At 43.3% G+C, this 24,724-nt stretch overlaps 1 protein-coding gene across 1 annotated transcript; it reads left to right on the top strand.

The window, feature by feature from the left end:
- On the top strand, positions 1-21,009 carry LOC311124845 (uncharacterized protein). The gene is made up of 2 exons (XM_084198948.1): positions 1-510; positions 18,922-21,009. The coding sequence occupies exons 1-2, from the start codon at positions 120-122 to the stop codon at positions 19,560-19,562; spliced, it is 1,032 nt and encodes a 343-aa protein (XP_084055074.1). The 5' UTR covers positions 1-119; the 3' UTR covers positions 19,563-21,009.
- The last annotated feature ends 3,715 nt before the right edge of the window (positions 21,010-24,724 follow it).

Genomic DNA, 24,724 nt, shown 5'->3' with positions numbered 1-24,724 from the left:
CCCACTTCTGTCGTCTAGTTAGTTATCCCATTTAATTTCATATTTACGGTGTTGTTGTTATTGGTCAGCTAGCTGGCTGGTTAAGTTAGCACTAGCCTAGCTAGCTAACATCCCCGACCATGAGGTCACTAAGCTACTCTCCTCCTGCTAAAGAAGAGGAGGTATGCTGGACGGAGAAAGAAGCTCTAGTGAAAGAGGAGGAGGAAGAGGAGGATGTTACAATACAAAAACAAGTAGAGGGTGAAGCTGTTACCGTGAAAGAAGAAGAGAAAGACGTGTTCAGAGTGAAAGAGGAGGAGGATGTTACAGTGAAAGAAGAGGAGGCTCCCGTTTTTGGAGTGAAAGAGGAGGAGGGGGAGATGACTGTCACATCGAAAAAGGAGGAGGAAGAAGAGGAGGAAACTGGATATCTGGTTCCGGTTTCCCAAAGGCATCTTAAGGCATCCAATGGTTCTAATGATGAACTTAGCAGTAAGATACTTTTGAGAAACCGAGCCCTGATTAACACTAGTAAGTACTGTCTTAAAAACAGAGGCACAAACTCTGCAGTTGTTGAACTGATGTGTGGTGTTAAAGGGGGAATCTGCAGTTGCTACATCCATATTTGGACTTTTTCATTATTTATATATAGCCATTGATTATTGAAGAATATAACACATGCCTCATGAGCTTAGTTCAACTGTCGTACCCCATCAGTACCTAAAATAAGCTTTTTTTACTCCAATGTTTAGAAACAATGTAAATGTAAACCAACACTGTATAGCCTCAACATATGGTTAAAACTATAATGGTGATATCATGGATGGTCAGTCCTTGCATCCATAGGTCTGTCTATGAATGTGAGAGTGGTTACATTTCTCCAGCCCCATCATCTTATTACCAAAACAGTGGCAGAATGACATCTTTGTTATTGTTTGAACTGCAGATTGGTTGATTGATTGATGTGTGGCTTTTTTAAAAGGACAACCTAGGATTTAAACAGCAACAAAATGGCTGCCCTTAGACTTGGTTTGGTAAACAGCTGAGGGATGGGGGCTGGAGAAATGTAACCACTCTCAAATTCATAGAGAGAGCTATTGTAGCAACCTTAACCCAAAACCTAGCGACCTCATCAAGAAGTTCAGACATCTTGGTATAACAGTTATAAGGTGTTGGCTTGACAGTCTCTGGACCCAGGTTTGAGTCCAGCTCAGGGCTACCCCCTGGAATTCACTACACTATGAATACAAGGACTGGCCATCCATAAGGTCAAAATCACAGTTTTAACCTGGTTTTGAAGATATATAGTGTTTGTTTACAACCAGTGGCGTTATACAAGCTTATAAAACATAATGGGGGAATACAGTTGAAACATATGAGGCATTTATAAGTTATATTCTTCAAGAATCAATGGCTATTTGTGCTGACCCCATTTAGTCGACTGGTCGATTGTTTGGTCGATAGGCTGTTGGTCGAGCCAAGATTTTTTTGTCGAACAGTCGCAAATATACAGTCAGTGTTTTCCTCATTTAAGTGTGGCCCAGTAGAATCATTGCTGCCACACCAACAGAAACATCCTATTTCCACCAAACATAGTTTCAATAAAGTTCTGTGAAGCACATTTGCTTTTCTAGGTAGATAGATAATCAGTCTGGGTTGAACACAGGCCTGAAGGTTATTTAGCTCTGTGAGCTGTGGCAGGCAGCCTGCAACTCAAGAAACACAGCCAGTTCTCGAAACACTGCGGCGCGAAACACAATTCACTTTAATCACCATCAGAATGCGCACGAAACGTCACGCCAGGGACCACAGAGCGCAATACAGAAGCTCTGCGGCGCGATACACAATTCACTTGAATCACCTCAGAGTGCTCCTGTGTGAGAAACTGCAAGAAACATCGTTTTCAATAAAGTTCTGTAAAGCACATTCGCGAGAAACGGCAAGAAAGGTACGTTAGCTTGTTTGTTTGACTAACGTTAGCTAGCCAACTAGTTAACTACATAAGCTAGCTAAAACCTAAAAACTCTACTAACATCATCTAGATCTATAATATTGCTGCCACAATTGTAACGGCAATTATCTATCCAATATCCACAGAGTATGATGATAGAAACATGTTTAACTAACATTACTAGTCTAGCAAGTTAGCTAGCTAGTTCCTTTGGAACTCTATCAAGTGCAAGCAAGATGGCTACATTTATCTGTCTTCGATTAGATTTCTTTTTCTCAGATGAGTTTATTGAAATATTTCCAGCCACAGCAGCGGAAGAGAAAGGGGGAGCGGGACAAGAGTGTCAGGTAACGTTAACTTAGCTAGCTAAGGTCAAATCAGCCTAAATTAAATGAAACTTTCTTTAGTTAGCCAACTCTTTAAAAAGCTTACGCTATCGTTTTTATAACAAGTGTTTGGCTTATTTTACTAGACAGAGAAGAGGCAGAATCCCGGGAGTGAGGTAGGGATGCATGAGGGACAGAATGGAGGAGAGGAGGGGAGAGAGCCAGGAGGGGAGATGGAAGGAGAGAGGAGAGTGGAAAGGAGAGAGGAGAACAGAGGAGAGGAGAGGAGGGGAGAGTGGAACAAAGGAGAGGAACAGAGGAGAGGAGAGAGGAGAGCAGAGGAAAGGAGAGAGGAGAGCAGAGGAGAGGAGAGGAGGGGAGAGAGCCAGGAGGGGAGATGGAAGGAGAAAGGAGAGCAGAGTGGGAAGGAGAGAGGAGAGGAGAGGAAAGGAGAGGAGAGGAGGGGAGAGAGCCAGGAGGGGAGATGGAAGGAGAAAGGAGAACAGAGGAAAGGAGAGAGGAGAGGAGGGGAGAGAGCCAGGAGGGGAGATGGAAGGAGAGAGGAGAGAGGAGAGGAGAGGAGAGAGGAGAGCAGAGTGGAACAGAGGAGAGGAGAGAGGAGAACAGAGAGGAACAGAGACAGGAGAGCAGAGTGGAACAGAGGAGAGGAGGAGAGAAGAGAGGATTATACCAGTGTCTTCTGTTAATAGTGAGAAGGACTTCTATATCAGTGTCTTCTGTTAATAGTGAGAGGGACTTCTATACCAGTGTCTTCTGTTAATAGTGAGAGGGACTTCTATACTTCTATACCAGGGTCTTCTGTTAATAGTGAGAGGGACTTCTATACTTCTAAACCAGGGTCTTCTGTTAATAGTGAGAGGGACTTCTATACCAGTGTCTTCTGTTAATAGTGAGAGGGACTTCTATACCAGGGTCTTCTGTTAATAGTGAGAGGGACTTCTATACCAGTGTCTTCTGTTAATAGTGAGAGGGACTTCTATACTTCTATACCAGTGTCTTATGTTAATAGTGAGAGGGACTTCTATACCAGTGTCTTCTGTTAATAGTGAGAGGGACTTCTATACTTCTATACCAGTGTCTTATGTTAATAGTGAGAGGGACTTCTATACCAGTGTCTTCTGTTAATAGTGAGAGGGACTTCTATACTTCTATACCAGTGTCTTATGTTAATAGTGAGAGGGACTTCTATACCAGTGTCTTCTGTTAATTGTGAGAGGGACTTCTATACTTCTATACCAGTGTCTTCTGTTAATAGTGAGAGGGAATTCTATACCAGTGTCTTCTGTTAATAGTGAGAGGGACTTCTATACCAGTGTCTTCTGTTAATAGTGAGAGGGACTTCTATACCAGTGTCTTCTGTTAATAGTGAGAGGGACTTCTATACTTCTATACCAGTGTCTTATGTTACTAGTGAGAGGGACTTCTATACTTCTATACCAGTGTCTTCTGTTAATTGTGAGAGGGACTTCTATACTTCTATACCAGTGTCTTCTGTTAATAGTGAGAGGAACTTCTATACCAGTGTCTTCCGTTAATTGTGAGAGGGACTTCTATACTTCTATACCAGTGTCTTCTGTTAATAGTGAGAGGGACTTCTATACTTCTATACCAGTGTCTTATGTTACTAGTGAGAGGGACTTCTATACTTATATACCAGTGTCTTCTGTTAATAGTGAGAGGGACTTTTATACTTCTATACCAGTGTCTTCTGTTAATAGTGAGAGGGACTTCTATACTTCTATACCAGTGTCTTCTGTTAATAGTGAGAGGGACTTCTATACTTCTATACCAGTGTCTTCTGTTAATAGTGAGAGGGACTTCTATACCAGTGTCTTCTGTTAATAGTGAGAGGGACTTCTATACCAGTGTCTTCTGTTAATAGCGAGAGGGACTTCTAAACCAGTGTCTTCTGTTAATAGTGAGAGGGACTTCTATACCAGTGTCTTCTGTTAATAGTGAGAGGGACTTCTATACCAGTGTCTTCCGTTAATTGTGAGAGGGACTTCTATACTTCTATACCAGTGTCTTCTGTTAATAGTGAGAGGAACTTCTATACCAGTGTCTTCCGTTAATTGTGAGAGGGACTTCTATACTTCTATACCAGTGTCCTCTGTTAATAGTGAGAGGGACTTCTATACTTCTATACCAGTGTCTTCTGTTAATAGTGAGAGGGACTTCTATACCAGTGTCTTCTGTTAATAGTGAGAGGGACTTCTATACCAGTGTCTTCCGTTAATTGTGAGAGGGACTTCTATACTTCTATACCAGTGTCTTCTGTTAATAGTGAGAGGAACTTCTATACCAGTGTCTTCCGTTAATTGTGAGAGGGACTTCTATACTTCTATACCAGTGTCCTCTGTTAATAGTGAGAGGGACTTCTATACTTCTATACCAGTGTCTTCTGTTAATAGTGAGAGGGACTTCTATACCAGTGTCTTCTGTTAATAGTGAGAGGGACTTCTATACCAGTGTCTTCTGTTAATAGTGAGAGGGACTTCTATACCAGTGTCTTCTGTTAATAGTGAGAGGGACTTCTATACTTCTATACCAGTGTCTTCTGTTAATAGTGAGAGGGACTTCTATACCAGTGTCTTCTGTTAATAGTGAGAGGGACTTCTATACCAGTGTCTTCCGTTAATTGTGAGAGGGACTTCTATACTTCTATACCAGTGTCTTCTGTTAATAGTGAGAGGGACTTCTATACCAGTGTATTCCGTTAATTGTGAGAGGGACTTCTATACTTCTATACCAGTGTCTTCTGTTAATAGTGAGAGGGACTTCTATACCAGTGTCTTCTGTTAATAGTGAGAGGGACTTCTATACCAGTGTCTTCCGTTAATTGTGAGAGGGACTTCTATATTTCTATACCAGTGTCTTCTGTTAATAGTGAGAGGGACTTCTATACCAGTGTCTTCCGTTAATTGTGAGAGGGACTTCTATACTTCTATACCAGTGTCTTCTGTTAATAGTGAGAGGGACTTCTATACCAGTGTCTTCCGTTAATAGTGAGATTGACTTCTATACTTCTATACCAGTGTCTTCTGTTAATAGTGAGAGGGACTTCTATACTTCTATACCAGTGTCTTCTGTTAATAGTGAGAGGGACTTCTATACCAGTGTCTTCTGTTAATAGTGAGAGGGACTTCTATACCAATGTCTTCCGTTAATAGTGAGAGGGACTTCTATACCAGTGTCTTCTGTTAATAGTGAGAGGGACTTCTATGCTTCTATACCAGTGTCTTCTGTTAATAGTGAGAGGGACTTCTATACCAGTGTCTTCTGTTAATAGTGAGAGGGACTTCTATACTTCTATACCAGTGTCTGAGAAGGAATTCTATACTTCTATACCAGTGTCTGAGAGGGACTTCTATAATTCTATACCAGTGTCTGAGAGGGAATTCTATACTTCTATACCAGTGTCTGAGAGGGACTTCTATATTTCTATACCAGTGTCTGAGAGGGACTTCTATACCAGTGTCTGAGAGGGAATTCTATACCAGTGTCTGAGAGGGACTTCTATACTTCTATACCAGTGTCTGAGAGGGACTTCTATAATTCTATACCAGTGTCTGAGAGGGACTTCTATAATTCTATACCAGTTTCTGAGAAGGAATTCTATACTTCTATACCAGTGTCTGAGAGGGAATTATATACTTCTATACCAGTGTCTGAGAGGGACTTCTATACCAGTGTCTGAGAGGGAATTCTATACTTCTATACCAGTGTCTGAGAGGGACTTCTATATTTCTATACCAGTGTCTGAGAGGGACTTATATAATTCTATACCAGTGTCTGAGATTGACTTCTATACCAGTGTCTGAGAGGGACTTATATAATTCTATACCAGTGTCTGAGAGGGACTTCTATACCAGTGTCTGAGAGGGACTTCTATACCAGTGTCTGAGAGGGACTTCTATAATTCTATACCAGTGTCTGAGAAGGAATTCTATAATTCTATACCAGTGTGGTAGAACAGGGAGTTATTATCTCTGTTACTGCAGGTCAGAACAGACTTCAGGAACAGACTGCAGGGAGAGCATTTAGTGCATTAGACCGCTGCGCCACTCGGTGGACCTTGAGATGTTTACCTGTGGTAAATTCAATTGATTGGACTTGATTTGGAAAGGCACACAACTGTCTGTATAAGGTCCCACAGTTGACAGTGCAGTGTCAGAGCTAAAACCAAGCAATGAGGTTGAAGGATTTATCCATAGAACATGTTGGTTTTGAACATTTATAAAAACTAAAAAAAAACTGAAATATCACATTTACAGTGGGGGAAAAAAGTATTTAGTCAGCCACCAATTGTGCAAGTTCTCCCACTTAAAAAGTTGAGAGAGGCCTGTAATTTTCATCATAGGTACACGTCAACTATGACAGACAAATTGAGAAAAAAAAATCCAGAAAATCCCATTGTAGGATTTTTAATGAATTTATTTGCAAATTATGGTGGAAAATAAGTATTTGGTCACCTACAAACAAGCAAGATTTCTGGCTCTCACAGACATGTAACTTCTTCTTTAAGAGGCTCCTCTGTCCTCCACTCGTTACCTGTATTAATGGCACCTGTTTGAACTTGTTATCAGTATAAAAGACACCTGTCCACAACCTCAAACAGTCACACTCCAAACTCCACAATGGCCAAGACCAAAGAGCTGTCAAAGGACACCAAAAACAAAATTGTAGACCTGCACCAGGCTGGGAAGACTGAATCTGCAATAGGTAAGCAGCTTGGTTTGAAGAAATCAACTGTGGGAGCAATTATTAGGAAATGGAAGACATACAAGACCACTGAAAATCTCCCTCGATCTGGGGCTCCACGCAAGATCTCACCCCGTGGGGTCAAAATGATCACAAGAACGGTGAGCAAAAATCCCAGAACCACACGGGGGGACCTAGTGAATGACCTGCAGAGAGCTGGGACCAAAGTAACAAAGCCTACCATCAGTAACACACTACGCCGCCAGGGACTCAAATCCTGCAGTGCGAGACGTGTCCCCCTGCTTAAGCCAGTACATGTCCAGGCCCGTCTGAAGTGCATTTGGATGATCCAGAAGAGGATTGGGAGAATGTCATACGGTCAGATGAAACCAAAATATAACTTTTTGGTAAAAACTCAACTCGTCATGTTTGGAGGACAAAGAATGCTGAGTTGCATCCAAAGAACACCATACCTACTGTGAAGCATGGGGTTGGAAACATCATGCTTTGGGGCTGTTTTTCTGCAAAGGGACCAGGACGACTAATCCGTGTAAAGTAAAGAATGAATGGGGCCATGTATCGTGAGATTTTGAGTGAAATCCTCCTTCCATCAGCAAGGGCATTGAAGATGAAACGTGGCTGGGTCTTTCAGCATGACAATGATCCCAAACACACCGCCCGGGCAACGAAGGAGTGGCTTCGTAAGAAGCATTTCAAGGTCCTGGAGTGGCCTAGCCAGTCTCCAGATCTCAACCCCATAGAAAATCTTTGGAGGGAGTTGAAAGTCTGTGTTGCCCAGCGACAGCCCCAAAACATCACTGCTCTAGAGGAGATCTGCATGGAGGAATGGGCCAAAATACCAGCAACAGTGTGTGAAAACCTTGTGAAGACTTACAGAAAACGTTTGACCTGTGTCATTGCCAACAAAGGGTATATAACAAAGTATTGAGAAACTTTTGTTATTGACCAAATACTTATTTTCCACCATCATATGCCAATAAATTCATAAAAAATCCTACAATGTGATTTTCTGGATTTTTTTTTCTCATTTTGTCTGTCATAGTTGACGTGTACCTATGATGAAAATTACAGGCCTCTCTCATCTTTTTAAGTGGGAGAACTTGCACAATTGGTGGCTGACTAAATACTTTTTTTCCCCACTGTACATACGTTTTAAGACCCTTTACTCAGTACTTTGTTGAAGCCTCTTTGGCAGCAATTACAGCCTCAAGTCTTCTTGGGTATGACGCTACAAGCTTGGCACACCTGTATTTGGGGAGTTCCTCCCATTCTTCTCTGCAAATCCTCTCAAGCTCTGTCAGGGTGGATGGGGAGCGTTGCTGCACAGGGTTCAGGCTCTGATCTAGAGTGTTCACTGAGGGAGGGAGAACAGCGATTTAGAGTACCGATGCTCCCAAAAGTAGGTTATCCAGACCGATGGCCATCGGAGAGGAGAGGTTGTCGTCTCGACAGGCCAATTCGGTCTGGACCTCCTCGCGCAGACCACTTTTGAATAGCGAAGCGCCGGCTAGTTCCATCCGCTGAATGCTGCTACTGTCCGGAAGGTGAGCGCGTACTCTGCAGCCGTCTGGTCCCCCTGCCATAATTGGAGTAAGCGCTCACCCCTCTCTCTGCCCTCCGGGGGGATGATCGAAGATGCATTTGAACAGAACCATGAACCCCTCATATGAATCTAGCTCCTCCTCTCATCTCTTCCAGACGGCCGTGGCCCGTTCCAACGCCCGCCCAGTCAGCAGAGAAATAACCGTGGCAACCTTGGACCTCTCTGTGGTGGGATCTCCCATCTGGTGCGTAAAGTAGAGGGAGCGCTGAAGTAGGAAGCCACAGCATTTAGATGGTGTGCCGTCATATTTGTCCGTGAATGGGCTGTTGTGCTCGCTCGCAGTGTCCTCCGCTAGTTGACGGCAACGCCTCCCGGGTATGTTGGAGACATTGCACACTACGAAGATCCGGGCCCGTCCCCAGTTGTGCCAGCTGGTCCTGGTGTTGACGTAGAAGGTATCCAACATACCCGGGCCCGTCCTGGAATGCTTTTCCAACAGTCTTGAAGGAGTTCCCACATATGCTGAGCACGTGTTGGCTGCTTTTCCTTCACTCTGCGGTCCAACTCATCCCAAAACCATCTCATTTGGGTTGAGGTTGGGTGTTTGTGGAGGCCAGGTCATCTGATGCAGCACTCCATCACTCTCCTTCTTGGTCAAATATCCCTTACACAGCCTGGAGGTGTGTTGGGTCATTGTCCTGTTGAAAAACAAATGATAGTCCCACTAAGCCCAAACCAGATGGGATGGCGTATCGCTGCAGAATGCTGTGGTAGCCATGCTTGTTAAGTATTCCTTGAATTCTAAATAAATCATTGACAGTGTCACCAGAAAAGCACCATCACACCTCCTCCTCCATGCTTCACGGTGGGAAATACACATGCGGAGATAATCCGTTCACCTACTCTGCGTCTCACAAAGACACAGTGGTTGGAACCAAAAATCTCAAATTTGGACTAATCAGACCAAAGGACAGATTTCCACCAGTCTAATGTCCATTGCTTGTGTTTCTTGGCCCAATCAAGCTCTTCTTATTGGTGTCCTTTAGTAGTGGTTTCTTTGTAGAAAATAGTAAAAATAAAGAAAAACCCTTGAATGAGTAGGTGTGTCCAACCTTTGGCTGGTACTGTACGTGTTCGTGAGAGACTTACCTTTCCAAAGAGGGGTCATATCAGTGGCCTAAACTTTCTGGAGGACTGAGTTTTGAAATCAGTGGAATGTCCGGTGGAAGCAGAGTATGATAGCTAAGGAGATGGAGAAGATTCTGGAGTTTTCACTGTCTGACAAACACAGCTGTAACTCTACCACCTTTCACTCACCGCAGCTTAAACAGACAGATTGCCAATATGAGGAGGGAGTCGAAAAGAGAAGACACAGAAGGCTGTTGTATAAAACACCTGTCTCCGGATGACATCTTCAAACTAAGGGCAACCATGGCATCCGTGACAGAGAGGGAGAAACGCTCATCCATGTATACGGGTAAGATAGTCTAGCTAGCTACATCAGATATTACAAGTTTTCAAATTTTGTCAGCAAGTTGTTTTCATTTGCAAGTTAAAGTGTACTGTTAGATAGCTAGCTAACGTTAGCTGTCTGGCTCGCTAGCTAACGTTACGTGTATGATCTGTGTAGCAATAACTGAGCTGGTCCTCCTGTAGCTCAGTTGGTAGAGCATGGCGCTTGCAATGCCAGGGTTGTGGGTTCGATTCCCACGGGGGGACAGAATGAAATATGTATGCACTCACTAACTGTAAGTCGCTCTGGATAAGAGCGTCTGCTAAATGACTAAAATGTAAATGTAATATTATTCGTATCTCAGAGCCATTTGCATTGCTAGTTATAGCCTAATGTTAGCTAGCTAGCTAACATTGAATCTAGTTGGTTAGCTTTAGCTACTTGCAGATTCATGCAGGGTAGTAACGTAATGAGTTGGGATTATGGTTAACTGTCTAGCTAGCTAGCTACATGTCTAAACAAAAGACTCCACTATGCAAGTAACCATTTCACTGTACCGTTTACACCTTCTGTATCCTGTGCATGTGACAAATAAACGTTTTGATTTTATTTGATATAGTGTGTGTTTCAGGGACGGCTTGTTCAATAGGGCGATATGGGCGACGCACTGCCAAACGGGAAAAGGAAGGGATTTTTTTTCTAATCAATTATATCACGGCAACAGTAGTTATCAGTGTTCACGTCTGATCTGCCAGCCACTAAATGTCAAATCAGGCTAAAGTCGTGCTTCAAATGGCCCCGCCCGTTTTTTGGGCGATTTCAGTCAGGTTGAAAATCGCCCAGAAGTCTCTCATAGCCTGTCATGTAAAATCTATTTTTTTCACATTTCAAAGCTTTCAATACATTCTCTATGGGTGTCTGTGTGCATGCACTTACGCGCTTTCGTCATACGTGACGTAACGTTGAACGTAACTAAGACAATGGCGGCTAGCAGAGTCTATGTTGCGACCTGCTGTGTGGCGTTATTTTATGTTTTTAATTTGTAGACTTAGTTTACAAACATTCTGCAAACATTCTGCTTTGGACTGATCTTCGGTTTTGGACTGATCTTGTTGATCGTGTACATACCCGCTACGAACGGACTAAATAATGAAAACGCTGCTGGCAGCGGAATCCCAATACAGCTGGGAGACTTGACTGGATGACAGAGTCCCGGACAGAGAGGTGGAGCCGGCCACCTTCACCCTGGTCAAAAAAAAAGAGAAAAAGTAGAGACTTTTGGACAAGGTGGATAATTGTATAATATAAGGCAGTTTATTCAGAGGTAAAGATATCTGGAATCGCGTGCACGGACCCGTTCGTCAAACTCGTAGGGAGTTTATCAGAAGAGCCCCTAAACATTGTGTGCTGACATTTTATACAATAAAATGAAGTAGGTTGAATCTAGTAGTTCTGATCTTCTGATTGGTCCTGATGAGTTGGGCGATGTCACCTCCAGGCTAGTGTCACTGTTGCATTGGCTCTGAGTCGGGTTCTCTGTCTTCAGATGTTCAGCCTAAGAGAAGAGGATTTGTGTGTGTGTGTGTGTGTGTTTGTTATCAGTGTGTGTGTGTGTGTGTGTGTTTGTTATCAGTGATTACATTTACATTTACATTTACATTTTAGTCATTTAGCAGACGCTCTTAACCAGAGCGACTTACAGGAGCAATTAGGGTTAAGTGCCTTGCTCAAGGGCACATTAACGTCATTTAGCAGACGCTCTTAGCCAGAGCGACTCACAAATTGGTGCGTTCACCCTATAGCCAGTGGGATAACCACTTTACAATTTGGGGGGGGGGGGGGGGGTTAGAAGGAATACTTTAGCCTATCCCAGGTATTCCTTAAAGAGGTGGGGTTTCAAATGTCTCCGGAAGGTGGTGAGTGACTCCGCTGTCCTGGCGTCGTGAGGGAGCTTGTTCCACCATTGGGGTGCCAGAGCAGCGAACAGTTTTGACTGGGCTGAGGGGGAGCTGTGCTTCCGCAGAGGAAGGGGAGCCAGCAGGCCAGAGGTGGATGAACGCAATGTCCTCGTTTGGGTGTAGGGACTGATCAGAGCCTGAAGGTACAGGGGTGCCGTTCCCCTCACTGCTCCAAAGGCAAGCACCATGGTCTTGTAGCGGATGCGAGCTTCAATTGGAAGCCAGTGGAGTGTGCGGAGGAGGGGGGTGACGTGAGAGAACTTGGGAAGGTTGAACACCAGACGGGCTGCGGCATTCTGGATGAGTTGTAGGGGTTTAATGGCACAGGCAGGGAGCCCAGCCAACAGCGAGTTGCAGTAGTCCAGACGGGAGATGACAAGTGCCTGGACCAGGACCTGCGCCGCTTCCTGTGTAAGGCAGGGTCGCACTCTCCGAATGTTGTAGAGCATGAACCTGCAGGAGCGGGTCACCGCCTTGATGTTGGCGGAGAACGACAGGGTGTTGTCCAGGGTCACGCCTAGGCTCTTCGCACTCTGGGAGGAGGACACAGCGGAGTTGTCTACCGTGATGGCGAGATCATGGAACGGGCAGTCCTTCCCGGGGAGGAAGAGCAGCTCCGTCTTGCCAGGGTTCAGCTTGAGGTGGTGATCCGTCATCCATACTGATATGTCTGCCAGACATGCAGAGATGCGATTCGCCACCTGGTGATCAGAAGGGGGAAAGGAGAAGATTAGTTGTGTATCGTCAGCGTAGCAATGATAGGAAAGGCCATGTGAGGATATGACAGAGCCAAGTGACTTGGTGTATAGGGAGAAAAGGAGAGGGCCCAAAACCGATCCCTGGGGGACACCAGTGGTGAGAGCACGTGGTGCGGAGACAGCTTCCCGCCACGCCACTTGGTAGGAGCGACCGGTCAGGTAGGACGCAATCCAGGAGTGAGCCGCGCCGGAGATGCCCATTTCGGAGAGGGTGGAGAGGAGGATCTGATGGTTCACAGTATCAAAGGCAGCAGACAGATCTAGAAGGACAAGAGCAGAGGAGAGAGAGTTAGCTTTAGCAGTGCGGAGAGTCTCTGTGACACAGAGAAGAGCAGTCTCAGTTGAATGACCAGTCCTGAAACCTGATTGGTTTGGATCAAGAAGGTCATTCTGAGAGAGATAGCAAGAGAGTTGGCTAAAGACGGCACGCTCAATAGTTTTGGAAAGAAAAGAAAGAAGGGATACTGGTCTGTAGTTGTTGACATCAGTGGGGTCGAGTGTTGGTTTTTTGAGAAGGGGAGTAACTCTCGCTCTCTTGAAGACGGAAGGGACATGGCCAGCGGTCAAGGATGAGTTGATCAGCGAGGTGAGGTAGGGGAGAAGGTCACCGGAGATGGTCTGGAGAAGGGAGGAGGGGATGGGGTCAAGCGGGCAGGTTGTTGGGCGGCCTGCAGTCACAAGTCGCAGGATCTTATCTGGAGAGAGAGGGGAGAAAGAAGTCAAAGCATAGGGTAGGGCAGTGTGAGCAGGACCAGCAGTGTCATTAGGCTTAACAAACAAGGATCGGATGTCGTCAACCTTCTTTTCAAAGTGGTTGACGAAGTCATCCACAGAGAGAGAGGAGGGGGGGAGGGGGGGGGGAGGATTCAGGAGGGAGGAAAATGTGGCAAAGAGCTTCCTAGGGTTAGAGGCAGATGCTTGGAATTTAGAGTGGTAGAAGGTGGCCTTAGCAGCAGAAACAGATGAAGAAAATGTAGAGAGGAGGGAGTGAAAAGATGCCAGGTCGGCAGGGAATTTAGTTTTCTTCCATTTCCGCTCCGCTGCCCGGAGCTCTGTTCTGTGAGCTCGCAATGAGTCATCAAGCCACGGAGCTGGAGGGGAGGACCGAGCCGGCCGTGAGGATAGGGGACACAGAGAGTCAAAGGATGCAGAAAGGGAGGAGAGGAGGGTTGAGGAGGCAGAATCAGGAGATTGGAGGGAGAAGGATTGAGCAGAGGGAAGAGATGATAGGATGGAAGAGGAGAGAGTAGTGGGAGAGAGAGAGCGAAGGTTGCGGCGGCGCATTACCATCTGTGTAGGGGCAGAGTGAGTAGTGTGGGAGGAGAGTGAGAGAGAAAAGGAAACAAAGTAGTGGTCGGAGACTTGGAGGGGAGTTGCAGTGAGATTAGTAGAGGAGCAGCATCTAGTGAAGATGAGGTCAAGCGTATTGCCTGCCTTGTGAGTAGGGGGGGACGGTGAGAGGGTGAGGTCAAAAGAGGAGAGGAGTGGAAAGAAGGAGGCAGAGAGAAATGAGTCAAATGTGGACATAGGGAGGTTGAAATCCCCCAAAACTGTGAGGGGTGAGCCATCCTCAGGGAAGGAACTTATCAAGGCGTCAAGCTCATTGATGAACTCTCCAAGGGAACCTGGAGGGCGATAGATGACAAGGATATTAAGCTTAAATGGGCTAGTGACTGTGACAGCATGGAATTCAAATGAGGAGATAGACAGATGGGTTAGGGGAAAAATTGAGAATGTCCACTTGGGAGAGATGAGGATTCCTGTACCACCACCCCTCTGACCAGATGCTCTCGGGGTATGCGAGAACACATGGTCAGACGAGGAGAGAGCAGTAGGAGTAGCGGTGTTTTCAGTGGTGATCCATGTTTCCGTCAGCGCCAGGAAGTCGAGGGACTGGAGGTTGGCATAGGCTGGGATGAAGTCAGCTTTGTTGGCAGCAGAACGGCAGTTCCAGAGGCTGCCTGCGACCTGGAACTCCACGTGGGTGGTGCGTGCAGGGACCACCAAATTGGAGAGGCAGCAGCCACGCGGTGTGGTGCGTTTGTGTAGCCTGTGCAGAGAGGAGAGAACAGGGATAGGCAGAGGCATAGTTGACAGGCTGTAGCAAATGGCTACAAAAATGCAGAGGAGATCGGAATGAAATGGGCTAAGCATCTGGGAGTGGAGAGAGCAGGGCCTCCCTCACCAAATCTTCTAGCTCGGAAACTAAAATTGTTTCACTGAACCACCCGAACAAAAACTCTCCCAACTTCCGCCTTTGGAAATCAGAATTGTTGTGAACCACAGCGGTTCAATGTTTAAAGGAGTAGACTCAACCCACTTTGTTCAGCTAGCCTACTATGACTCCATAGCCAACTAGCAGACTAGCATCCAATAACAATAACACACCGTTTAGCGCCAACACTTGGTCACAACAAACCACCAATATTGTGATATCACACTAAACAGATCATTCGTGTCTGTGTCAAGTTCCTTATATGACGCAGCAATGATTAGACGTTGGCTAGCTAGGACAAGTAAATTGTGGTTAGCTACTACAGTACAGCCAAATGGTCATGCTGGGTAGCTAGCAATGGCCACTGTGTCGACTCTGTTTGAAGAACGGCTAGCTAGCTAGCTTCGTGCTACAGCTGGCACGGCCGAGGACACTGCCAAGACACAGTAACTACCCACAACAACCCACGAAGCCTAGCTATGACGCCGTAGCCAACCTGCAAGCTAGCATCCATTAACACACAACTTAGCATCAACACCTGGCCACAACAAACTGCCAAGAGTGTGTCAGCACACCAAACAGACAATTCAAGTCCGTGTCGAGTTCCCTTCACAACGCAGCAAAAAAAAAAAAAAAAATAATAATAATAATAATAATTAAACGTTGGAACCAGCTCTCCAGCGTTGCTAATCGTTACCAATAGCTACCCGCTAGCTAGCTAGCCTCGTGCCTCGATACTAGTCCACAATTACCTATGGAAAGCTACTACAACCACAATACTAACCTACAATAAATTCAATACCTAACTACAGCTAGCTACCTACCTACGATCTAATACATGGTTAAGCAAAAGTTAAACGTTGGGTAGGAGTACATTACCGTTGGAACCAGCTCTCCAGCGTTGCTAATCGTTACCAATAGCTACCCGCTAGCTAGCTAGCCTCATGCCTCGAAACTAACCCACAAATTACCCACGGAAAGCTACAATAACAACAATAATACTAACCTACAATAAATACAATACCTAACTACAGCTAACTACCTACCTACGATCTAAGTGATGATGTGTGTGTGTGTGTGTGTGATGATGTGTGTGTGTGTGTGTGTGTGTTTATCAGTGATGATGTGTGTGTGTGTGTGTGTGTGGGTGTGTGTGTGTGTGTCCTCAGGGCAAGAACTCGTGAGTTGGAAGAACTGAGAGACCTATGGCGTGGGTGTTATCCTTAGCCACCTGCTGACAAGGCTGACAAGATAGGACTCTTGTTCATTGTATTGAATACAAAGGCCCAACACAAAATGGGTCATGCACAAGATTTTAGTCAGACCAAGCTATAACATTATATATTTACTACGACAGTACATTCAACCAAAAGCTAATATAACAAAGGCATCAGAGATTATTTATAATCTGTCACAGAAACTGGAATCCATCTCCCCAGATCAGTCAATAAATGCTTCTGGTATTGACTTATATGCTGCCCCTGTCTTCATGTTGTTGCTGGACATATCTTTTTTAAAATGTGTGTAGGTCACCTAAATCATCAGAAAAATTGCCCCTCCTGAGAATTTTTTCAGGAGCCGCCACTGGTGTGTTTACCAGCTACGGTAATGTGAAGAACGTTACCTGCACCAAAGTCAAATTCGGATATAACGTTAGGTTAGGATATAACGTTAGGTTAGGTTAGGATATAACGTTAGGGTTAGGTTAGGTTAGGATATAACGTTAGGGTTAGGTTAGGTTAGGATATAACGTTAGGGTTAGGTTAGGATATAACGTTAGGGTTAGGTTAGGATATAATGTTAGGTTAGGTTATAACGTTTAGGTTAGGTTAGGATATAACGTTAGGTTAGGATATAACGTTAGGGTTAGGATATAACGTTAGGGTTAGGTTAGGATATAACGTTTAGGTTAGGTTAGGATATAACATTAGGTTAGGTTAGGATATAACGTTAGGTTAGGTTAGAATATAAGGTTAGGTTAAGTTAGGATATAACGTTAGGGTTAGGTTAGGATATAACGTTAGGTTAGGTTAGGATATAACGTTAGGTTAGGTTAGGATATAACGTTAGGGTTAGGTTAGGATATAACGTTAGGGTTAGGTTAGGATATAACGAATGTAGAATGCCCTGCTTTTATTTAGTCACATTCCAACCGTAAGCTATTTTCTGTAATTAGCTCACCATTAACTTGTAAATAATGATCTTGTTGTGAGTTTATTTTCATGTAATAATTAATACAAATTAGCTAAAGTAAAGACGACGTCAGCTATATGATATGGTTATTATTTGAACTGGCTAGCCAGCTAACTTAACGTTAGCTAGCTAGCTAACAAGCTAGAAACTAACCAAAACATTGTTTAGAAAGTTGCTTTTAATTGCCTAGTTTGCTAGATTGACATATACTAAATTCATTTTTAAACAGATGGGTTTATTGGTGTTAAAATACACTAGTTACAGTGAGGGGGAAAAAGTGTTTGATCCCCTGCTGATTTTGTACGTTTGCCCACTGATAAAGAAATGATCAGTCTATAATTTTAATGGTAGGTTTATTTGAACAGTGAGAGACAGAATAACAACAGAAAAATCCAGAAAAACGCATGTCAAAAATGTTATGAATTGATTTGCATTTTAATGAGGGAAATAGCTACTGTTATAGCTTGCCATTGTTTACAGAAGTCTTCTAAGTCCCTATAGCAACAAGCCATGGTTTACAGATGTCTTCTAAGTCCCTATAGCAACAAGCCATTGTTTACAGATGTCTCATTGTGGGATGAAGCAACATTAAGAAAGCTAGCTGTGCTGGCCAGTTGCGTTCTGCTGTTAATGTTGATTGGGACACATGCTAAGTTGGCTGGCTAGCTAGACACTATTAAATGATAGCTAAATAGCTAGCTAGCTATTGGATTATAGATTTTGAGGTCGTATTTTTGCATATTCAACTAGCTTGTTATGTAATTATGAAGCTAAATGTTTACTAAATCTAGCTAGTTATCTTGTCTGCATTGCAATTGTTGGGCTGGAAGCAGGTTAAGCGTGTACAGGGCATTTTAGTACCACTAATAACAAGCTATAGGACATTTAATTAATTACTTTTTTTACCTATTTTCTGGAATTTTCCCTTTCAGCATAAACCTGCTCTCAAGCAACACTTCAGGTATTTTGTCTTTGTACTTTGAGCTTATTGCTTGAGCTTGGGGCTTAGGGTTACATCCTTCCTCCCAGAGAGGTGAAAGCATCCCTCGGACTGGACACAACCCGGCAAACAAATCTTTTTGAGAAGATCAGGACTTTTGCAATGAAGAAGGCCATGGACATTACATTTCCAAAGAAATGTTTCAAAAGCAACATTTCTCCAAAGGGCAGGACAGAAATATGCTCTCAGGCTAGATTTAATTTGTTCAACCAAAGTTCCTCAAAGGACCTGATGATATAGGCCCTAGGTCTAGATATTGTTTTTTTGTCTTTAAGTGTTTTAGGTTTTTCCTAATTGTAATCTACTACCTTTAGTACTTGAAGTTAATAAAGTATTTTGTTGAAATCTTTTCTTTGTTATTTCAGCACTACTACCTCACTGCTTTAGCACACGGCCACATTCCCATGTTCCAATGTGAATTCTTTAATTATTTAAGAGATGGGGAGGGTCTACGGCTGGAGAGAACGATGCTAAATGGGCGGGAACAAAGAGCAGCACTGTAGCTATACAAACACATAGGGAAAAAGTCATCTGGCAACACTGCTTAGGGTTTCAGCAACTTTAATAATGTATTTCTAGCCTAGAATCATCCACTTTACTACTGTGGAAAATGAAGACTAAATATGGCTGTTGTTGTTCACTTGACTGTCTTATTAAGACAATTGTCAAAAAGCGTTTCAATATTCATTAGAGACGTCAATTGTTGTACAACATAATGGTCATCACCTTTTAGCTAAAATAAACAGTGGATTTCTGCTGTTGTGGGCCTTTAACCGTCTGTCTGACTTTGTTGTTCACACAGGAGAGAGACGTGACTATCGTGGATCCTCTGGGGAGCCTCATCAACATCATGAAGCTGACAAGGCAGAGAAGAGTCTCTCCACATCAGAACACCTCAAGAAACACCAGCGGAAACCTACAGGGGAGAAATCTCACCATTGCTCTGACTGTGGGAAGAGATTCACCTTAAAAGCAGTACTTAACAGACATAAGAGAACACACACAGTAGAGAAATCTTATAGCTGTGATCAATGTGGGAAGAGTTTTCCTCACTCAAGCAACCTGAGGGTACATCAGAGAACTCACACTGGAGAGAAACCTTACAGCTGTGATCAATGTGGGAAGAGTTTTGTTGAATCTGGAGCTCTGACTATACACAAGAGAACACACACAGGAGAGAAACCTTACAGCTGTGATCAATGTGGGAAGAGTTTTTCTCAGTCAAACATCCTGATAACACACAAGAGAACACACACAGGAGAGAAACCTTACAGCTGTGATCAATGTGGGAAGAGTTATGCTTATTCAAACGTGATGATAATACACCAGAGAACACACACAGGAGAGAAACCTTATAGCTGTGATCAATGTGGGAAGAGTTTTGTTGCATCTGGAGCTCTGACTAGACACAAGAGAACACACACAGGAGGAAAAACCTTATAGCTGTGATCAATGTGGGAAGAGTTTTTCTCGCTCCATCTGCCTGAAGGTACATCAGAGAACACACACAGGAGAGAAATCTTACAGCTGTGATCAATGTGGAAAGAAATACTCCCATTCAGGTTCTCTGATTAAACATCAGAAAATACATACATGAGTTGTTTCATGATATCAATAAAATAATGTCACAGTGTAGAATGTTTTTAACATTATAGTAGGACTATTTTAATTAATGTCACGATTCAGAATGATTTAAACATTTAAGTAGAAGGAGTATTTTAATGAATAATGTCACAATGTAGAATCCCCCTGTTCTATTGATTTCAGCGTGATATGGATATTAGCCTCATCAGGGGAAAAATCCAGTCTGAATTGAAAGAGTAATATTATGTGATTAACAAAAAAAAGTGTTGCGTTACACTTACCCCGTTGGCGACCCACTTGAATCAAAACGCAACACTTCTAAATGTAGCTAGCTGTTTTCTACAAATTGTCCTCTGACCAGAGATGTACACATTATTCCCAGATTCCATGTGGTGTTTGAGCTGTTAGTTTTAACAGGATGTGCAACCTCATCTCCCCCCTCTCCTGCAATTGATTTCAACGTGATATCGATATGAGTGATGACAAATACGTTTTGCGTTTCTCTTCGTTTTGGGGACCGCTAAATGTAAATGCATCACTCCAAAATGTAGCTGACTGTCTTCTGCAGGTTGTCCTCTAACCAGTGAGGTAAAAGATATCTCCCATTTCGATGTGTTTTTTTAGTTGTGTTAGTTTCAACAGCAGGTACAACCTTATCTCCCCCATAATATATATCAGTGATTTATTGCCACTTGTCAAAACAACACAAGTATTATGATTACTATTGTGTTTGTGTCGATAGTACATGTTATGTTTATGTTTTCAATAGATCACAAACTGTTTTTTTCATATTGGTTATTGATTTGGACACATTAAAACTGTTTTGACATTGTGCTATCCCACCTAACAAAATGTTTTTTAAAAGACTATGCCGGTCGTCCAATCATCCTTGATGAAAACCTGCCAATAGGACAATGACACACAGAGAGATCCTTGATGAAAACCTGCCAATAGGACAATGACACTAAGCACACAACGCAGGAGTGGCCTCGGGACAAGTCCCAAGCCCGGACTTGAACCCGATCTAACATCTCTGGAGAGAGCTGAAAATAGCTGTGCAGCGACGCTCCCCATCCAACCTGACAGAGCTTGAGAGGATATGCAGAGAAGAATGGGAGAAACTCCCCAAATACAGGTGTGCCAAGCTTTTAGCGTCATACCCAAGAAGACTCAAGGCTGTAATCGCTGCCAAAGGTGCTTGAACGAAGTACTGAGTAAAGGGTCTGAATACTTTTGTAAATTTTATCTTTCAGTTTTTTTAACTTTTATACATTTGCTAAAATGATTAAACGTATTTTGCTGTCTCATTATGGGGTATTGTGTGTAGATTGATGAGGAAATTTAAAAAAAAATACATTTTAGAATAAGGCTGTAACGTAACAGTCATGGGGTCTGAATACTTTCCAAATGCACTGGATCAAGGGTTGGATAGGTATACTTTCCACTGGATATACTGGATCAAGGGTTGGATAGGTATACTTTCCACTGGATATACTGGATCAAGGGTTGGATAGGTATACTTTCCACTGTATATACTGTATCCAGGGTTGGATAGGAATACTTTCCAAATGCACTGTATATACTGGATCAAGGGTTGGATAGGTATACTTTCCAAATGCACTGTATATACTGGATCAAGGGTTGGATAGGTATACTTTCCACTGGATATACTGGATCAAGGGTTGGATAGGTATACTTTCCACTGTATATACTGTATCAAGGGTTGGATAGGTATACTTTCCACTGTATATACTGGATCAAGGGTTGGATAGGTATACTTTCCACTGTATATACTGTATCCAGGGTTGGATAGGTATACTTTCCAAATGCACTGTATATACTGTATCAAGGGTTGGATAGGTATACTTTCCACTGTATATACTGGATCAAGGGTTGGATAGGTATACTTTCCACTGTATATACTGGATCAAGGGTTGGATAGGTATACTTTCCACTGTATATACTGTATCCAGGGTTGGATAGGAATACTTTCCAAATGCACTGTATATACTGTATCAAGGGTTGGATAGGTATACTTTCCACTGGATATACTGGATCAAGGGTTGGATAGGTATACTTTGTAAATGTAATCCACTAGTTACCTGTTCAACATTGTCATTAGTAACATACATGTTGGATTACCCTAACTCAGTAACGTAATCTGATTGCTTTTAGATTACTTTCCCCTTAAGAGCACAGGTTAGTACCACAGTCATAAAATCTGACTTTAAATCTAACCTTAACCACACCGCTAACCCTAATACCTAACCCTAACCTTAACCACACTGCTAACCCTAATGCCTAACCCTAACCTTAACCACACTGCTAACCTGAAATAACCCTGCTTGTCAACCTGCTTAAGAGGCATTAGAAGAAGACAAAAAATAATATGACCAATTGAACATCTATTGCAGGATAAATCAATGTTAGAGTTTACATACAGTTGAAGTCGGAAGTTTACTTACACCTTAGCCAAATACATTTAAACTCAGTTTTTCACAATTCCTGACATTTAATCCTAGTAAAAAATTCCCTGTCTTAGGTCAGTTAGGATCACCACGTTATTTTAAGAATGTGAAATGTCAGAATAATAGTAGAGAAAATGATTTATTTCAGCTTTTATTTCTTTCATCACATTCCCAGTGGGTCAGAAGTTTACATACTCTCAATTATTATTTGGTAGCTTTGCCTTTAAATTGTTTAATTTGGGTGAAACGTTTCGGGTAGCCTTCGACAAGCTTCCCACAATAAGTTGGGTGAATTTTGGCCAATTCCTCCTGACAGAGCTGGTGTAACTGAGTCAGGTTTGTAGGCCTCCTTGCTCACACACGCTTTTTCAGTTCTGCCCACAAATGTCCTATAGGATTGAGGTCAGGGCTTTGTGATGGCCACTCCAATATCTTGACTTTGTTGTCCTTAAGCCATTTTGCCACAACTTTGGAAGTATGTTTGGGGTCATTGTCCATTTGGAAGACCCATTTGCGACCAAGCTTTAACTTCCTGACTGATGTCTTGAGATGTTGCTTCAATATACACACATAATTTTCCTTCCTCATGATGCGTTTTACTGTGTACATAGATACTTTTGTACATGTTTCCTCCAGCATCTTCACAAGGTCCTTTGCTGTTGTTCTGGGATTGATTTGCACTTTTCGAACCAAAGTACATTCATCTCTAGGAGACAGAACGCGTCTCCTTCCTGAGCGGTATGACGGCTGCGTGGTCCCATGGTGTTTATACTTGCGTACTATTGTTTGTACAGATGAACGTGGTACCTTCAGGCATTTGGAAATTGCTCCAAGAATGACTTGTGGAGGTCTACAATTTTTTTTCTGAGGTCTTGGCTGATTTCTTTAGATTTTCCCATGATGTCAAGCAAAGAGGCACTGAGTCTGAAGGTAGGCCTTGAAATACATCCACAGGTACACCTCCAATTGACTCAAATTATGTCAATTAGCCTATCAGAAGCTTCTAAAGCCATCATTTTCTGGAATTTTCCAAGCTGTTTAAAGGCACAGTCAACTTAGTGTATGTAAACTTCTGACCCACTGGAATTGTGATACAGTGAATTATAAGTGAAATAATCTGTCTGTAAACAATTGTTGGAAAAATGACTTGTGTCATGCGCAAAGTAGATGTCCTAACCGACTTGCCAAAACTATAGTTTGTTAACAAGAAATTTGTGGAATGGTTTTAATGACTCCAACCTAAGTGTATGTCAACTTTCGACTTCAACTGTAGCTGGCCATAAATGGATGTTGCATTTAACTTTATGAGTTTGTTATGTAGGCTTCTTCTAACCCATTGCTCTCTACTATAGATAATAATATGATTAGGTTATATCTTTAGGCCTACAGAAAAAACTGTCTGTCGGATTTCCAGTCTTCAAGAACAGGATTTGGAATTATGGAAGTATAGATTAGCCAAATAGCTTTACCTGAGCATAACTCATAAACTAAGGACTTATTAACCTACTCTGTTGTTTATGATTTTGTTGTCATCAAGGACTTATTGGGCACATTGCTTCCAGTTGAAAAGGAAATGTTGCTCTCGGAAAGGCATGATTTATTTGAGCAGTACTGAAAAGTGCTATTTGCAGGGGGTCATGTCCCTCCCACATCTGAAATTGCAGTTTTATCATTTATCATTGCAATGTGATACAACAAGCGGCAACGGTGTGCATTAGGATCATGCGAATGCCTCAGAGCGGTCGGGTAGGCTGTTTGGAGTTCTCAGTCTGCTGGATTTAGTTATTTTTTAGCTGTTAAGGAGCCTTTTGGTCCTAGACTTGGCGCTCCGGTACCACTTGCCGTGTGGTAGCAGAGAGAACAGTCTATGACTTGGGTGACTGGAGTCTTTGACAATTTTTTGGGCCTTCTTCTGACACTGCCTAGTATATAGGTCCTAGATGGAAGGAAGCTTGGCCCCAGTGATGTACTGGGCCATACGCACTACCCTCTGTAGCGCCTTGCGGTCGGATGCCGAGCAGTTGCCATACCAGGCGGTGATGCAACTGGTCAGGATGCTCTCAATGGTGCAGCTGTATAACGTTTTGAGGATCTGGGGACCCATGCCAAATCTTTCTCCTGAGGGGGAAAAGGTGTTGTCGTGCCCTCTTCACGACTGTCTTGGTGTGTTTGGACCATGATAGTTCGTTGGTGATGTGGACACCAAGGAACTTGAAACTCTCAACCCACTCCACTACAACACCGTCGATGTTGATGGGGGCCTATTCGGCCCTCCTTTTCCTGTAGTCCTCGATCAGCTCCTTTGTCTTGCTCACGTTGAGGGAGGGGCTGTTATCCTGGCACCACACTGCCAGGTCTCTGACCTCCTCCCTATAGGCTGTCTCATCGTTGTCGGTGATCAGGCATTCCACTGTTATGTCATCAGCAAACTTAATGATGGTGTTGGAGTCGGGCTTGGCCACGCAGTCATGGGTGAACAGGGAGTACAGGAGGGGACTGAGCATGCACCCCTGAGGGGCCCCCGTGTTGAGGATCAGCGTGGCAGATGTGTTG

The sequence above is a fragment of the Coregonus lavaretus genome, assembly GCF_964263955.1.
Source record: "Coregonus lavaretus genome assembly, contig: HAP1_SCAFFOLD_106, whole genome shotgun sequence".
In the NCBI taxonomy this organism is placed as follows: Eukaryota; Metazoa; Chordata; class Actinopteri; order Salmoniformes; family Salmonidae; genus Coregonus; species Coregonus lavaretus.
This window is presented reverse-complemented; position numbering and strand designations above follow the sequence as displayed.

Bases quoted from the DNA above. Each gene is read 5' to 3' on its own strand.
- LOC311124845 (XM_084198948.1), top strand. From the start codon at position 120: ATGAGGTCACTAAGCTACTCTCCTCCTGCTAAAGAAGAGGAGGTATGC. The intron at 511-18,921 runs GTAAGTACTGTC...TTGTTCACACAG, and splicing joins CCGAGCCCTGATTAACACTA to GAGAGAGACGTGACTATCGT.